The 18,627-nt window shown below is 47.4% G+C and overlaps 2 protein-coding genes across 15 annotated transcripts in view; both read left to right on the forward strand.

Moving 5' to 3' along the window:
- LOC143929724 (hemicentin-1-like) overlaps positions 1 to 18,627 on the forward strand; it is a 419,992-nt gene that overhangs the window by 154,638 nt on the left and 246,727 nt on the right. The window lies entirely within an intron of this gene.
- LOC143929547 (uncharacterized) overlaps positions 1 to 18,627 on the forward strand; it is a 36,969-nt gene that overhangs the window by 14,339 nt on the left and 4,003 nt on the right. Inside the window, exons 3-6 of the mRNA XM_077453425.1 lie at positions 2,283 to 2,750; positions 3,441 to 3,800; positions 13,560 to 13,868; positions 15,030 to 15,341. Of these exons, the coding sequence (XP_077309551.1) occupies positions 2,283 to 2,750; positions 3,441 to 3,800; positions 13,560 to 13,868; positions 15,030 to 15,341 (1,449 nt within the window). The remainder of the gene's footprint in view (positions 1 to 2,282; positions 2,751 to 3,440; positions 3,801 to 13,559; positions 13,869 to 15,029; positions 15,342 to 18,627) is intronic.

The following is an 18,627-nucleotide window of genomic DNA, read 5'->3' on the forward strand; positions in this document are numbered from 1 at the left end:
GTTCCTGGAAATAAGCGATCATCTGATCCCGTGTTGTGAGCCGACAGTCATTTTGGGTGCTTCATTTACAATAGTGACCTTGATGGGTTTATAGTGACTGTATGTCTCCATCTGATGCCGGGCCATAGATAATTCTCTTCGGGGGGTTCAGCTGATGACACCGGCTGTTGGACTCGGCACTGAAGTATCTCTTATGAAATGTGACCCATTCACCATGCAGTGGCGCTCCTCTGGTGCAGGTTTCGAGGAGGTACAACCGTCGGTGAAGAGGCATTAATGTACACGGAATAAACAGAGAATAACACTTTGTCGGAGAAAACAGTGAAGATGAACTTCATTAAAACATTTGTAAACTACACAGCAAAGGGCAACAGTTATGAGAAAAAAACAACTTTAATCAGACTTATGAAACACATAACATGTATGTAGTGCACGTGTAAGGCTGGCCATACACAGATTAGCACATCCACAAAAGTAAGGTGTTGCTCTGTGTGCCGCTCAGGTAGTATGGGGTATGTGTGTGGATTCCTCTTCCTCCGCTGCAGGGAGTGCTGGCAAGGGACAGAGCCCATCCTGGTTCTAAGTTATGGCTCAAGAGAAAAACCACCTCGCTTCTGTGGCAGTCCTACAATGGTAATGAAAGTGACAAGCTCAGCCTGGACTCCAACCAGGCCATCATTCCAACGCGTTTCGTTCTGCCCCCGGAGTTTAATCATGGGTAGCCCCCATGATTAATCCCCATGATTAAGTGCCAGGGGTGGAGTGAAATATGTTGGGGCGTGGCCTGGCTGGAGTCCAGGCTGAGGTTGTCACACTCATCACCATCGTAGGACTGCATATTTGTACGGCTTTGGGGATTACCTCTTTCTTCTCTCTTGAGCCACAGAAGCGAGGTGGCTGCAGAAATCCTCCCCACTGTGTTATTGTTTTCTGACAATGTGGCGACTTCCCTGCCATCAGAATACACTGATTCGCTCTGCCAGAGATAACCGAACGCAGTGATCGATTGGGAAAAACCTGATAGGCTGGTTGTACAAAAGTCAATCAGTAGACTTCTGTACAACCAGCCTGCCTATAAATGGATAGAAATCCGGCCAGTCCCTACTGAACTGGCCACATTTTGATCCATGTATGGCTGGCTTTAGGACCTTAGAGTGTCAACTACTTGCATGGAGGGAGTGATGGGAATGTACAATATATATGTAAAGCGCTGCATAAATGGCTCTATATAAATGCCTGTAATAAATATATAAATTGTTGTGTCTGGAAGGTGGAATAGTTGTGGAGCGCTTTATTACCAGGTTCGATTTCCATAGAACACATCCTTCTGAGTATAGAATAACAGGGCAAGGAACCGGAACTCCTCATGTATAGGCTTGTGCAATTCGTTTCGTAACCAATCGAAATTCGGCCGAATTTTGCATCTTGTTATTTTTTTATTCGGACATTCGGATGCATCCGAATGTCCGAATAAAAAAATAACAAATTACAACGAATACGAAAGAAATATAACGAATGAATTCAACATGATTCGAAATTATTTCAACCGCATGTGGCTGATTTTTCGAATTTGGTAGAAAACTAAACTAAATCCGAAAATGAATTTAAGGAAGTTAACGAATATAACTAAACTAAATTAATGAATTAAAAGTAAACAAAACTAAACAAATTTTTTCCTTTTGCACATGTCTACTCGTGTATTTTCCTGGTGCCTCCATGGGGGGAGACATTTCCCCTGCCTGTGTTTACACTTACACAGGCAGGGGAGGCATTTCATTTGCCAGAACCGATCAGCAGGTCCAGGCCAGAAATAATTGGCCTGGATCTGAAGACTGATCAGTTCTGTAATTAATCCGACCGCCGCAGGCATGGGGGGGGGATGCACGCACGTGCCCCCTGCCTACGGGAGCGAGGAACGTATGGGTACGCCCATTTGCGCACCTATGCAATTCTGCCGACGTACATCGATGTGCGGCGGTTGGCAAGTGGTTAAACTTATGCAGCAAAATCCCCGCCCTGTAGTTATAGACGGATTTGTTAACAGGTTCAGGATTCCATAAAACACAACACCTTCTGAGTACATCATAATAGGAGCTGCAACCCACATCAATAGAGTATATATAATATAACATACATATAACAACAAATACTGATACCTACAGATCAGAGGTATGAATGCCATATTTATCTATCTCTCATGGCCTCCAGTAGAGGTGTTTATATCCAATGTCTTGGGATTGATCACATAGTAAATGTAATAATACGATGATTTCCTCTTGCAGATCCCCCCATTCTCTCTGAGATTACCGGGAACGATGAGCTGATTGACATGAACAGGATGACTCTGACTTGTCAGATTATGGACTTCAGACCCAACAACATAGAAATCTCTGTGTGTATGAGAAGATCCGGGGAGGAGGAGATGAGGATCATCTATACCTGGAGGTCCGAGGGTCACCTCACTCCGGTCAGGATAAGTAGAAGTGATGGAGGAGGGTATGGAGAGGTTGTAGATATGGAGGAGGGGAGACAACTGATGAATGGATCTGCAGGACACGAGGACAGACCTCTACAGCTGGAGATGACTCCTATTATCAGTAGGAAGAAACTTGGAACATTCATCTGTCAGTGTTCTCTCCAGATAACTCCCAGCTATGACCGGGATAATGGAGCCGAATTATCTGTCCATGTAAATCACCCGGCACTGACCTCTCCGGTCTCGGTACGCAGGATACTCAACGTCATTGGAGGTGAGACTCTTCTCTTCTACATGAAATGGGTTCTTTCTTAATCCGGGTATACACATATTGAACCAGTAGGAACCAGCTGATTTCCAATCCGTGTGTTTTTACATGTGCATTATCGTTGCACTGATGGTAAGGGTCTGTTGGGTGACGGTGATGGGACCCCTACTATCCTTATATCTGCTGGACGAGGTGGAGGGAGATCAGTTGTTGCTTTATTGAACTTTCTTTACCTCTTTGGACTTTTACACATGAAAACGTCTTTATAAATGTATTTATATTTTTTTGCTTTGTGCGCCGCGTTTTTTCTGTTTAGGTTGTGTCTGTTTACTTGGATGAGGGGGTTGATGGCTGAAAGGTAAGAAGTATTATATCATTAAGACGGAAATGTTATTATTGTTAGAAACATGAGATTTGGCTGTGTGCTCTGCGTACGGCCAAATTTCCATGGCAGCCCGACATCTACTTTAAGGATGAAGCTTTGTCTGATTGGTGGGGGTGGGTAGTGGGGGTCGGCTTTTTTTACCCCACATTGATGAAGACCCCTGTGTGTAAGTGTGATTGTGTTCAGAGGGATGTTAAGGTGTAAATATAAATTAAACAGCCCCAGTAATCAGAGAGTTCTCTACAATGAACATTGTTGCTTTACATTTTTGCTGAATACGGACCTTCCTAACATTTTTCAATTATCTTTAGTTCCTCCCAAGTTGTCTATCATAAGCCCGGAACGTGTCACCCACGAGGAGCAGCTGACCCTGCCCTGTCCAATAAATGGGTTTAAACCGCGAGCTTTGTCCATCACCTGGCTGAAGAGAGACAAGAACCACCAAGAGACTGAACTGGTAACATGGAATTCTGGGGGCCAAACCATTCACAAGGAGAAATATTTCCATAGGGTAAAGGAAGATGAGCATGAAGATAAATCCTACAGCTATATAAGTTCTTTAATCATGCAACCAACCATAAGAGAAGATGACGGAGTGACATATATCTGTAGAACCTTCCACCCCGCTACACATCACCGGGAGGACAAAGAGCAGATCCTGAATGTGACCGGTGAGTGATACACGTCGTTTATATTGCTTTCCCCTCAATTATATTGAAGTCAGATTATTAGGACATTCTCTTAGTGAAAAAAAGATGGGTACATTTTTCATAAGTTCAGCAAGTGGGGGTCAAAATCAGAGGGCATGAAAGTCAAGACCTACCAGTCCCAGGTTTTGTGGAAATGATGTGTTGTGTCAGTGAGTTCAGCAGTCAGTTTATCGCTGCTGGAGAAAGGGAGTTCATCAGCCAGGTTTTAACTACGATTTGTTTAGTGGCCGTAGAAATGCGAGTTGTCAATCTAAATTGACGTTTACAGAACCCGTCTGATTTCAAGCTGAGTGGCGTCTTACCAGGGAGCATTTGGATAATCACTCCAAAAAGAACTCTTAACATATCGTAGACCTGGGCACGTAAAGTCTGGACACGTGCCCACCCCGTGTGGAAATAAGTACTTGGTTCTAGGCAGCCATGGAAGCAGGTTCCTGCATGTCCCAGGGGAAAAAATGTGCGACTCGAGTCGGGACTAAGTACCAACAGTACCAAGCAGTGACGGCTGGTGCTCCAAATTTTTGGGAGGGGCGCAAACAAACTGAAAAAAAAACCCATCAATTGCAGCCCCTGTGCCCATCAAATGCAGCCACTGTAGCCATCAAGCGCACCTTGTGTGTCTGTGTCAAGGCCACACATTCTGGAGGGACTCTTCATCTGGGCCATTGGAAGGATTTCTGTTATCATTAAGATTTAAAAAGGAGCCAAACAACTATATGATAATAAATGGTTTCAAAGCATCACTAGCTGAAAATAAAAGTTTTTTGGCGTGATCAGTCAGATTTTCACCATCAATGCCAAAATGTCACCATTTTTGCCAGGGGATGTACAACTGTATCTCATGGGTGGGATCCTCTTATGTTCCCCTATACTCAGGATGGGTATGGTGCATACATATCATGGGTGGGTTCCTCTATACCCAGGATGGGTACGGGGCATACATCTCATGGGTGGGACCCTCTTATGCTCCTCTATACTCAGGATGGGTACAGTGCACACATCTCATGGGTGGGTCCCCCTTATGTTCCTCTATACCCAGGATGGGTACGGGGCATAAATCTCATGGGTGGGACCCTCTTATGTTTCTCTATGCCCAGGATGGGTACGGTTGCATACATCTCATGGGTATGTCCCCGTTAAGTTTCTCTATACCCAGGATGGGTACGGGGCATAAATCTCTTGGGTGGGTCCCCCTTATGTTCCTCTATACCCAGAGTAGGTACAGTGCATACATTTCATGGATGGGTCCCCCTTATGTTCCTCTATACCCAGGATGGGCACATTGCATACATCTCCTGAGTGAGCTGCTGTTATGTTCCTCTATACTTAGGATGGGTACAGTGCATACATCTCATGGGCGGGACCCCTTATGTTCCTCTTACCCAGGATGGGTACAGTGCATACATCTCTTGGGTGGGTCCCCCTTTTTTCCTCCAGTGATCAGTGGTGGGAGGCAGAGGGCGAGTGGATGCTCCAGTCTGCTTGTGCAAGCTATAGAGGTTTCCTCACTTCCAGTGTCAGGTTTGCATCCCTGCTAGCAGGTGAATGCTCAGAGATAGATGTTCTCTCTCTCACTCCTTGGGGACAAAAATAAAAGTTTTGCCTGGGCAGTTTAATAAAATTCGTGTCTCCCCTCCCCTTACTGTACAAGGCACACTGTAATCTGTAATTCAGAAAGTTAGTTCTTGTATTACATTGCTGCCATTCGGACTACACCTCCCAGGATTCCAAGCACCTTCAATTGAAATCTGTTGGGTCTGTTTGGCTTTATTTTCCCCCCTTCTGGCCAGAGGAAAATGGTGCAGCATAGCATCGGTATCTCGGGGGAAAGTGAAAATAAACTGATTGTACATAGGGAAATGTCTCCTTTTCCATGTGTCTGTATTCCAGAACCTGGTCACATACTCTCCCCACCAGAAATCTTTGGTCCTCAAAAGATAGGACAAAGTCCTTCAAACATCCATGACATTAACTTAAACACATAAATAAATATAACACAGATTACCTGTACATACAGTAGGCCTAAATGGTTCTCATTAACATGTGAGTTTGACAAGGGAACCTCCTCCTGCACATTCTAAGGGAGCCATTTTTCTTCTTCCTATGGGGGAGGCGTATGTGCTTTTTGATAACCCCCCTCCGCTTCAATTCAGCCAGTTGCACTCAGATATTCTAGGTTGTCCAATGGGGTTTGCTGAGCTCTTTCCCTAAAAGGTTTATCTTCCTGAAGTTGAATTCTGCATTGAGCACTCTTAGAACATCTGTTGCCATTTCAGGAGCCGTCCTTTGACCCTCTCCTTTCCCTCGGGTGATAATGGGGAGTTTAGAACGTGTAACCTGTCTTCTGGTATTTCGTCTGCCCCCCCCCCCCACCAGATCAAATGGTGCCACTGGAGTTGCTGTGTTCACGTGCCCGAGCAACATCTAAGGATTTAGCTTGATTGGGAGATCGGTATTGTTTCAGGTGCTGACAGGGATCTTTTTCTGATTTAGCTGCAAGTTTTAGTCGACACTGCCTTGGGAATCCTCTCCATCCCAGTGTCCTCTCCCTGGGAATTGGCTTTGAGGACAACAAAGGACCTAGGCTGGTCCCAGGTTAACTTGACAGTGGCTTACAAGCAAGATATTTCCCCAGGTTGCAGCACTTTCTTGGGAGCTGAGTCTCCAGAGCTTTCTTACCCCTTCCCCTGGGGCCTTCTGCTCCTGCAGAACATGTTGATAGGCCTGATGATGAGGGTGAACATCTTCTACTGACGAGTCACTCTTCATGGCTTTGGGGGTAAGTAATCTTCTCACTAGATCAGTTTTTGTGATTGCTGCATGGCAATTCTGGAGGAACGGTGTGCATTGGCTTTTCATGACGGATTGAAAGCAAAACGTGTGATTTGGGCCGCTGGTCAGGAGTCATAGGGGAGGCTTACTTTAGTATCTTGGACTCCCACGATGGCTTCTTTCTGGAGGGCATCCATTCTAGAGGCGATTCAGTTCGCATTGTGCGCTATATAAGTATTTCATTCATTCATTCAGCTCTCAATGATGGATATAGTTCTTAGTTGGCTACTTTGCTGAGGCCCTTTGAAGTTTTCCCTCCAGCTTCCCATTTTCTGCAATGCTCTCAGGACTTTGGCAGTAGATCAGATTTCTTTCGGGGCATTTTGCCTTTAAATGTCCAGCTTCTCCACAATGATAATGTCTTCCTTGGGAGGGGGTGGGGGGGTTTCCTTGTCTCCTTGTTTGTCTCCCTTTTCTGAAGTTAGAGTAGACAGCCTGTCATGTCTATCAATGACTTTTGCATGCTCGCATAGACCCCCATTACTTGCATAATGGTTTGTTGCATTTTAAGTAGAAGTAAACTCTACTCTAATGTTTGTACCTATAGGTAAGCCTATAATAAGATCACATTCAGAACTCCAGGTGGACACACACTGCTCCCACTACGTTCCATTATAGAAGAGGTACTGGCTTTCTTAAGCTGTAAGCCTTCTTCTTTCTCTACTATTGGATGGCACTACTTTTCAGATCCTGACATCGGTTCACATTACCAATAGATGTCGTTATTTTGACGTGTGCATCGTTTAGATCCATCCCCCCTGGATTTTTTGATTACCAGCAAAGTTTAATGTTGAATACCTGCGGTGAATAGCGGTGAATAGCTACCTGATGTCATATTCTGGACTAGTTGGTTTTGACATCCAGTTACAGTCCTTTGGCAGTGTTGCTTAGACAATCTGCTTTTCTATATTTATGTCCTCCTGAAGAAGCGTATTTTTACGTGTAACATATAGAGCAAATTTTTGTACGGCCTCATATTTTGACTCAACTACTCCACATCGATATCTCCATCTGCTGCTACTGTGCATTTCATCACTGCACTATTTGGGCTCACACTATATTTGTATACTCTGGAGGTGTTATTAGAGTCTATGGGGGCCATTTAACATATACAGACCCATATAAAATACATTGTACTGTTAAATGGCAAACTTTAAATTATTTTATATGGTTTACTGGTGTGCTTATAAAGTCCACCTTTTTAGCTTCAAACTTTTCCTTACAGGCCTATAATAAGGCTTACCTATTGGTACCATAAATATCGCCTAAACTTGCACCGAGATATTTACTGTATATATGCGCTGATGAGTTAATCAGTGCATGCAATCTGAAAAAAACGGCCGCCCGTGCTGTTTCCTCAGGACCCATGCTGTGACTGGTGGCTCCCGCGTGCATGCGTGGAAGGGGCATCATCATGGCTCTGGCCGATCACAGCACCAGAGCACCCGTGAACCCGGAAGTAACTCCGGGAAAGATGTCGGCCATGTCAGCGGTGTGCGGTTGCCGCTGAAGGGCTTCATTCTAAGATAAGTATTTTATAATGAGCTAGTATGCATACTAGCTCATTATGCCTTTGTCTTGCAGGTTTTTAGGTGTTGCTGATTCAGTTGAGGCCCTGTGGTTGGATGTAATCAGCTGTTCAGCTTCTAATTCCATTGTTAACGCACTGTTTTCTTCTGATAGGTAACCACCCCTATGAACTACCCACACAGAGACTTTCTCCTTCTTAGGTGACGGCTTGCTCTGAGTAGCTTGTTTCTGATTTTTCTTGTCTAACAAAACCTCTCCCTTCACCAGTTCTGGATAGTTGAGGGGAAATCTGAGTTATTTGAGAAGAAGCTTCGGCACTGTAGGATGATTTCGATGAGCTCCCTGGAAGATGCAAACTACTTGGACTTGGTCTGCCTCTCATAAATCTATCCGCTTTATCCGATATAAATCTATTTTTTTTTTTTAAGGATTTGATGTAGTCAAGCAATGAAGCCAAAAATCTTCTCTCCTCTATGGTGATGAGAATGTTCAACTTGTATAATACATTTGGGCATTTCTCTACTCATCTAAACACAGCACACAAAGCTTTAGCAGGGCCCCTGAGACTCTCACTAATTCTATGTTTTTTTTTGTTTTTTTAAAAGCCTCAAGGTTTTTCATTTTTCCAGTGTTTGGGAAGTTTGGTCCATTCATGTTTCAAATTCCTTTCGCACTGATGGACCTGGAGTCTTCCATGAAGGAAACCATAGCTTATGATATCCACAATTATTGGGGACAGAACCATTCTTGACAAAGTGCTCCACCAGCTTCTCTACATCAGTGAAGAAGGAAGCAGAAGGTTGTCTTGAAGTAGATGCAAGAGCGTTATTGGTCACTTCGGTCTTTGGTGTGTCCTGCTTGGGTTCTCGGGGTTAACGTCTGACACTTGTTACTGTAAGGCCGCGTACACACGCGCGGACTGTTCGCCCAACCTTGTTCGTCAAACAGTTTCGGCAAACAGTCCGCTCAAAATTTGCATGAGCGGACTTGCCCACACACGAGCGGACTGTTTCAGCGAACTGTTTGCCAAACAGTTCGCTCAACTTTTGAAATGAACGGACTCGCCCACGTAAGGAGGAGGCAAATCCGCCCATTTCGAGCGCGTGTACAGGTAGGCGGGGCCCGCGAAGGAGACGTCGCGGGCTCCGCCGCCTGGAATGGGCTTAAAGGGGAACCCCAACGCCGAAAAAAATCGGCGTGTGGGTTCCCCCAAAGTCCACACCAGACCCTTGTCCGAGCACGCTGCCCGGCCGGCCAGGAAAGGGGGGCGAGCGAGCGCGCCCCCCCTCCTGAGCCGTACCAGGCCGCGTGCCCTCAACATGGGGGGTGCCTTGGGGAAGGGGGGGGCCGCGCGGCCCCCCCACCCCAAAGCACCTTGTCCCCATGTTGATGAGGACAAGGGCCTCTTCCCGACAACCCTGGCCGTTGGTTGTCGGGGTCTGCGGGCGGGGGGCTTATCGGAATCCGGGAGCCCCCTTTAAGAAGGGGGCCCCCGGATACCGGCCCCCCACCCTATGTGAATGAGTATGGGGTACAATGTACCCCTACCCATTCACCTGTGAAATAAAGTACAAAAAAAAAACACAACACAGGGAAAAAATATTTTATTGCACAGCTCCGGGGGTCTTCCGTCTTCGGGGGTCTTCTCGCCGGACTCCTCCGCTATCTGTGTGTAGCTCTTTTACTAGCGGAGGAATCCGGCTTTCTTCCTCCCCGCCGTCGGCCTCTTCTCCCGACTTCGGGGGTCTTGTCCCCCTCTTCGGTTCTTCTGCCGGGCCACCGCGCCTTCTTGTAGCTCTTTTGCAGGCGGTGGCCCGGTCTTCTGTCGCCGCTGCCTTCCGTTCTTCTGTCGCCGCCTTCGGTTCTTCTGCCGAGCCACCGCGCCTTCTTGTAGCTCTTTTACAGGCGGTGGCCCGGTCTTCTGTCGCCGCTGTCGTCGCCGCCGCCGCCGCCTTCCGTTCTTGTTCTTCTTCTTGTTCTTCTTCTTCTTCTCCTGGAGATGTTGACTCGACGAGCTCTCCGGCCGGAATGCCAGAGCCGCGCTGTGCGGTCACTTATATAGTGACAATGGGGCGGTGTCACATGGTATATGTCACATGGGTTGGTCACATGGTGACCCCGCCCCCTTACGATGTCATAGTCCCCATGTGACATCAACCCATGTGACCAACCCATGTGACATATACCATGTGACACCGCCCCATTGTCACTATATAAGTGACCGCACAGCGCGGCTCTGGCATTCCGGCCGGAGAGCTCGTCGAGTCAACATCTCCAGGAGAAGAAGAAGAACAAGAAGAAGAACAAGAACGGAAGGCGGCGGCGGCGACGACAGCGGCGACAGAAGACCGGGCCACCGCCTGTAAAAGAGCTACAAGAAGGCGCGGTGGCCCGGCAGAAGAACCGAAGGCGGCGACAGAAGAACAGAAGGCAGCGGCGACAGAAGACCGGGCCACCGCCTGCAAAAGAGCTACAAGAAGGCGCGGTGGCCCGGCAGAAGAACCGAAGAGGGGGACAAGACCCCCGAAGTCGGGAGAAGAGGCCGGCGGCGGGGAGGAAGAAAGCCGAACTCCTCCGCTAGTAAAAGAGCTACACACAGATAGCGGAGGAGTCCGGCGAGAAGACCCCCGAAGACGGAAGACCCCCGGAGCTGTGCAATAAAATATTTTTTCCCTGTGTTGTGTTTTTTTTTGTACTTTATTTCACAGGTCAATGGGTAGGGGTACATTGTACCCCATACTCATTCACATAGGGTGGGGGGCCGGTATCCGGGGGCCCCCTTCTTAAAGGGGGCTCCCGGATTCCGATAAGCCCCCCGCCCGCAGACCCCGACAACCAACGGCCAGGGTTGTCGGGAAGAGGCCCTTGTCCTCATCAACATGGGGACAAGGTGCTTTGGGGTGGGGGGGCCGCGCGGCCCCCCCTTCCCCAAGGCGCCCCCCCATGTTGAGGGCACGCGGCCTGGTACGGCTCAGGAGGGGGGGCGCGCTCGCTCGCCCCCCTTTCCTGGCCGGCCAGGTAGCGTGCTCGGACAAGGGTCTGGTGTGGACTTTGGGGGAACCCCCACGCCGATTTTTTTCGGCGTTGGGGTTCCCCTTTAAGCCCATTCCAGGCGGCGGAGCCCGCGACGTCTCCTTTGCGGGCCCCGCCTACCTGTACACGCGCTCGAAATGGGCGGACTTTCCGAGCGGGAACAGTTTGCTCATTTCGAAAGTAGCCTACACACGGGCGGACTGTTCGCTCAAACACAGTTTCAGCGGACAGTTTTTCGGAATTTCCGAAAGACTTTGTCCGTCCAACTGTCCGCTGAAACTGTCCGCTGAAAGCCCACACACGGGCGGACTGTCCGCCCAAACACTGTTCAGCGGACAAGGTTGGGCGAACAGTCCGCCCGTGTGTACGCGGCCTAACACTCTCTGCTCAGGAGTTAGTGTCTTTACCACTTAGTGAACCTGCTGCTCAGTCCATTCATCTCCAGGCACATCAAGCACTACATAGACTTCTGGTCGACCATTTTTCTCTTCTCACCATTTGACAGCTGCAGCGGGATCGGTGTCAAGTTCTTCCAGCTCATTATCTAGGTTACTGACACTCAGAACAGAGGAAATCCCAGACAAGCCCCCATATGTTAAGGTGACCAGATTTGTTAAATGAAATCCGTGGACATATTTTTTGTTTTTTTACTAGTAATGGCGGCAATTAGCGTCTCTCTGCCTGTCACCACAGCCGTCTGCCTCACAGCCTGTCAAGTCTCACTCTCCAGGCCCCGGCTACTACTGGGTGGGGAGCGAAGGCTCAGGGAAGGCAAGGAGATGGGCAGGTGGCTGGCCGGGACTTGAGCCAAGGCAGAAGAACATGTGGGCAGGAGCGGAACGGGCATGCACCCGAAAATGAAGAAATATTCTCTCCACTCTGACTAGCACACGATCATCAGAAAGGGGCACAGATAGTTAAAAAAATACACCCCCTAAGCTAGTAGGCGCAGCAGAGTGTGGGGGGGTGTAATTCAGATTATTTTTTTTAATTCTGCACTGATTGTCTTTGAAATTGCCCCAGCCCCTGTTCAAATGCAATCCGAGGACAAAACCGGGAACAGACTTGGTTCGGGGACAGTGTCCTCAATCCGGGGACTGTCCCCGGAAACCGGGGATGTCTGGTCACCCTACCATATGTAGCACTACCCCAGAGGTGCTACTGATCAGGATGGGTCCTCTGTTTTTTGCCTTGTTCTGCATAAGAACTTCAAAGCCCCCCCTCCCCCGACACACTTGTTTGAATGCACAAAGCATGCAATAATACAGAAAAACACAGCTATACCTGGTAACGGGTAATAATACCATGTCAGAGAAAATGGACACTGAACCAGTTGGTAATGGCAAACATAGTATATTGTCACCTGATATGGTAGGTAATGAGGCAAACATCTTCTAGCTTATAGAGTGATTTGTAGTAAAGACTAGGCATAGGATGACACTTGGTGTCCAGATCGGCAATAAATAGTAGCAAGTGAAGGAATATTTAGCTTAACTGCATCTATTTTATAATACTCAGTTTCCATTTTGTGTCTTTCTAGCATCCATTTTATAAATAGTTTCGTAACACGTTTTGTTAGCAAACTAATCTAGTTTCCTTTCACATTGTCTGTTATCTATCATGTGACTTTTTATAAATGAGAGAACACACCGACTTTTGTTTTTGTCATAGACTGTGCCTCTATTTAATTGGATAATTTGTACGGAGGGTTGAACCTTCTGATACATTTCTTTATTGCCTGTATATATACTAATACTGAACAAATACGTCAGATTTGCTCTGACAGACCCGGTCATTGTCTCAATGGGTTCATCTCCAGGCCTGCGGGAATTAGAAGTCGCACCTTATGCAGAGATATGGAGGGTCTATCTACCCCTAGACCATCAACACCCTGACAGCAAGGTCCACTAAAGTGCAACTGTGGGCAGTAATAAAGCTTCATTTACTGGATACTGGAGGCCATACAACAGAAGTACATGGATAGCGACTATGCTAGGCCTAGGTAAACTGGATGTGCCCTGTCCATAAAAAATGAAAAAAGGTAAAAAGGTAATCAAGAGGGACTTGCAGGATGGCTTTGGCAGTCCTTGATGATGATCTTCTACCAGGACTTCTACCGGGACTCTTTAAGAAGTACTGGTGAACGTAACGATCATTTTAGTAAGGCAGCATGCACGATAGTTGAGCCCTTGAGCTGTACAATTCCTCCAATATTCCAGCAGCCTCTATGGTATGGCAATTTCATGGTAATATTCTTATTAAAGGGAAAATGTTTCTCCACTAAAGATAATTATTGTGGCCTGACTTCTGTTTGTTTTATTTCAGCGGTTCCGGTGCTCGACCTCATAGTGAAGGGTCAGGAAGTTGTTTGTGTCGGTGAGAAGTTGGATCTCTCCTGTAAGATTCATTCATTTTACCCGTCAGACATACAAGTCACATGGTACAGGGAAGATGACATCATAATACCATCACACACCACTGCCCCTGTCCTGGAATACGATGAACTATATAACGCGACCAGCTCTTCCAGTTACACCCCAACGATGAAGGATCTGGGGAAGAAATTCCGATGTCAGGTTCAGCATGTCAGTTTATTGAAAGCAAAACACATCACCTGGAAACTGGAAGAAATATGTAAGTCGGAAAAATCTTTCCGTACATTGTACAGTCACCTTTCCCAGACACTCGCTGGAATTCGTATAGACTGGCACAGGCACATTTTGCAAAAGTGTCTCCCATACATTCTAAAAGTGGTAAAGAATGTACCAAATTCACGGATGTGTCTACAACTTTGGCTCGTGCTTCGCTACTTTTAGCCCTTGTACACGCGGTCGGAGATTCTGACGGAATGTTTCCTATCGGACCGTGTTGTCGGATATTCCGACTTTGTGTGGTCTCCATTGGACTGTTTCTGTCGGAATATCCGACGGACCAACTTTTCCAACTTGCCGGTAAAATTTTCCGACAAAATGCTCCGATCGGACATACTCCGATCATGTGTAGCCTACTCCGACGGACAAAGAGCCACGCATGCTCAGATCAAATTCCTAGACCAAAGCTATTGGCTACTAGCCTGAACGTAGTCCCGTCCTAACTAAATAACGCCATCACGTTCTGAACGATCGGATTTTCCAACAACTTTGTCCGAACGTGTGTATGCAACATCACTTCCGGAATTAATCCGTCGGAATTACTCCGACGGATTTGGTTGCCAGAATCTCCGACCGTGTGTACGGGGGCTGAGACATTTTCGCAAAATCTGTCTAAGCTAGTTTTGCTCTCTGTACGCCAAAAGAGCTGGTCCTAATTAGCTCGACTTTACATTTGGCGCATTAAATGTGACATGATGTAAATGTGGCACATTATAAAACTGCCTGAATTTGGTGCACAAGTCACTGTTAGAACCAAAAGTGTTGCAGATACTTCACAAATTTGGCACCATACACTAACAAGAGGGATTAACAACAGAAAAGTGGTACAGCAGCTTTATTGAATTCCCCCAATATGTGATAGAATGGGGATCACATTTACCAATTCAGGAGGCGCAAGTGCAACCAACAGGAAGTTCCCACCACACATCATTCCCTCCACAATGAGAGGACAGTGCAGTCTGGGAAATGTGTCCTTTCAATATCCCGATATTATACAGAGGGGGATTTCATTTATCAGTGGTACCCTTTTTTCTCTAGTATTAAATAAACCTCAATGTCTTCTTTACCATCCTCATTCATTGTATATGTTCTGTATTTCATGACATATGACTTTGTATAACACTGCGCTTCCTCTATATTGCAGTATCTCTGCCCACTGTAGGTGACATAATGTGTGTCTCTGCACCACCTGAGCTTGGGAACACGGTGACGCTATCCTGTGCAATCAGTAATATGCATCCTGGAGATCCCACCATTCAGTGGTATCGGGGATTAAAAAAACTTAATTCTGAGGATTGGAAAACCCACTTGCAGGAAGATCCAGAATCCAAGATCTTCTCCGGGACCACAGAGCTGACATTCATTCCGACAACTGATGAACACGGAGCTCAGATCCGCCTGGAGATCACTCATGGTGGAAAGACTTTTATAAAAGAATATCCACTACACCTGAGAGGTAATCAAAGCCTAATTCTCCTTCTAGGCCAGGGTTTCTCAACCAGGGTTCCATGGATCCATAAGGTTCCTCCAGATGTTGCTAGGGGTTCCTTGGGCAATGAGAAATTTCTGCCTCTCAGATAAGTTTTCACTGACACCATTCATATTTTTAGCTATTTGTAAAGGGGACATTCTCCCCACTGACCACAAGTGTAAGGGGTAGTGATGGACGAACTTCCGACGGGACGTTTCGCGAACGCGGCCAAAAGTTTGCGAACAGCAAAGTTCATGGTGGACCCCATTGACTTTAATGGCAGGCGAACCTTAAAAACCTCCAGGTCATATTTTCAGCCACAAAATACTTACTAGCTGTGCACACATAGTCCCACCACATGGACACTGATATAACACATGTATGAAGTGAATCTGGGATTGACAACGACAAGCATTCTTTTTTTTATCTGTGAAATTGTGACAATTCAGGACTCAGGAGCGCATGAAGGCCATAGAGGAGAGGCAAGGTCAGGGCAGGCTATGAAGGGGGTGCAGCAGATGATCAGTGCCACAGTCAGGGCAGCGCAGTTCTGTGCCAGTGTCCCAACCTGTGCTTGAGCCCCTCCCTCTGCCCGGCCCTTACCTCCACCTATGCAGGGCTCCACTGCGGTGGTCCGGAGGTGCCAGTCCAGTGCTGATCCTCAGCCATGGTGATGGCACTGCCTGCTGATTGGCTTCTCCGCTGCTATCTCCCTCACTGTCTGAAACCAGCACTGTGATAGAGACTGAGCACTGACACCAGCACCGAGATAGAGAGCACTGACATCAGCACCGCAATAGAGAGCACTGACACCAGCACCGCAATAGAGAGCACTGACACCAGCACCGAGATAGAGAGCACTGACACCAGCACCGAGATAGAGAGCACTGACACCAGCACCGCAATAGAGAGCACTGACACCAGCACCGCGATAGAGAGCACTGACACCAGCACCACGATAGAGAGCACTGACACCAGCACCGCGAGAGAGCACTGACACCAGCACCGAGATAGAGAGCACTGACACCAGCACCGAGATAGAGAGCACTGACACCAGCACCGAGATAGAGAGCACTGACACCAGCACCGAGATAGAGAGCACTGACACCAGCACCGCGATAGAGAGCACTGACACCAGCACCACGATAGAGAGCACTGACACCAGCACCGCGAGAGAGCACTGACACCAGCACCGAGATAGAGAGCACTGACACCAGCACCGAGATAGAGAGCGCTGACAGCATCACTGATACCAGCAACTCGCTGCGGGACCCAAAAATATGACACCGCTCAACCTCTTCAAACAGGAGGGTACGGGCATATAGTACGGTGTGCTTTTCTTGTACAAGGAAGTGAGCCAAAGGTAGAAAAAAAGTCTGTGTGCTCGATTAAATAAATTGTTTATAGAGTTATGCATATACATGGTCTACTGGTCACATGTGTTGAATTCCTCCGAGATCCATGCCTCATTCATTTTCAGAAATGTGAGGTAGTCAACACTGTCGTGAGCTAGGCGAGTGCTCTTATCGGTCACGATCCCCCCTGCTGAGCTGAACGTCCTTTCGGACAGGACACTGGATGAGGGGCAAGCCAACAGTTCGATTGCAAATTGGGCAAGCTCTGGCCAGAGGTCAAGCCTGCCCACCCAGTAGTCCAGGGGTTCATCACTTCTCAGAGCGTCCACATTGGCCGTTAACCCAATGTAGTCGGACACCTGATGGTCTAGGCGTTCCCTGATGCTGTATCCGGATGACACCTGTCGATGGGTTGGCTGAAAGAATGACCTCATATCCGAAGTCACCAACACATCTTCAAACCGGCCTCTTCTTGCAGGCGCTGTTGGATTGGTACCCGCAACTCCTTCTCTGGGAGTGGGAATTGCTCCTCTGCCAGCGCACGTAAAGGCAGAATGCAGCATTTTTAGAAGCAAGGCCTGGAAGTGCTCCATTCTGACAGCCCTCTGTGACGGCGGTAACATTTCTGCCATTTTGTGTTTGTACCGGAGGTCTAAGTACATTGCCACCCAGAACTGGTCCTTTTATGCAGGGGTCCAAAAGCTCCATTTCACAAAAAGGAGCTGGGGTGGAGACCTTAAATCAGAACTTGGGTGGAGCTCCCCTTTAAATTGGCTGTAGTATGAGTGTGAATACATGTGAGGTAGGGTGTTTAAGCAGATGGTTTGATTTTCTTTTCTTCCACCATGGGCTGAAGGAAATAAAATCCCTTGAATCCCCCATCATCAGTCAGTGTTGATGGGGTAATGCCTCCCACAGCACCATTGTGTTCTGTCAGCGGGGTGGCAGGGGGGCCTTACTGGCCGGCAGAACACAATGATTACTGCTAGCGGCTAATGTAAAAATCTGACAGGCTGGTTGTACCCAAGTCTATCAATGGATCTACTTGGGTACAATCAGCCTGCCCATGAATGGATTGAATATCGATCCATGTACAGCCAGTTTAGATTGTAATTTCCTTGAGAACAGGGAATGTTGTGAATGTGCAATATAAATAGCATCCAGTATACGTATAATATAGACTCTGGACACAAATGTCTGCTGGGATACAAATACACACTTATCATTGCTCTTGGCCCTTGATAGCCCTCAAGCCACAATTACAAAGCAGTAAGTTCCAGTCCTGAGCCATCTGGTTCTGTTTCTGAATGGACTGGTCATATACTGGCCGGCGTGCCTGAAAATTTCTGGAAACAAAACTGAATTCATTTGCCCGTCGTGCTCATTGCTCTTCAGGGCATAAACCACCTGATTATTGCAAGAGGTGTTAGAAATATTTTACATGTGTTGCGCCAACCCCGCAAGGGCCACTGTAATATCTTCTGTCCCACACCAGTGATGGCTCACCCTCCCCAGGATCTCAGGAACACCAAAACACTGTTTAAACTTTTAGCTGGGCTTTATTAGACCTAGCAAAAAGCCCTGAAAAGAGATAAACTGATTAACAGAATACAAATATTACAGAGGAAGTAAACCCTGATGAGTTTACTTCCTCTTTCATTCCCTGCAAAGGCAAAGCATAATGGACTGCTATACATCGCATCGCATCACATAGTAGCCCATTATGTGTCACTTACCTGACACAGGAGCCAGTAAAGTCACCGCTGTCCCCTGTAGTCCGGTGCATTCATCTTCTCGTGGGTCTCCTGCTCCGCAGCTGTCATTCAGCGAACCCGCGATGACATCACTCCTGTGCATGCGCGCGGCAGCTGCCACTCACGGCACATCGCCGCTGACCGCGGCGCGCTCAGTGCGCT

Source organism: Lithobates pipiens, unplaced genomic scaffold, assembly GCF_037356315.1.
Source record: "Lithobates pipiens isolate NorthernLeopardFrog02 unplaced genomic scaffold, aLitPip1_a1.2 Scaffold_24, whole genome shotgun sequence".
NCBI classification, from domain to species: domain Eukaryota; kingdom Metazoa; phylum Chordata; class Amphibia; order Anura; family Ranidae; genus Lithobates; species Lithobates pipiens.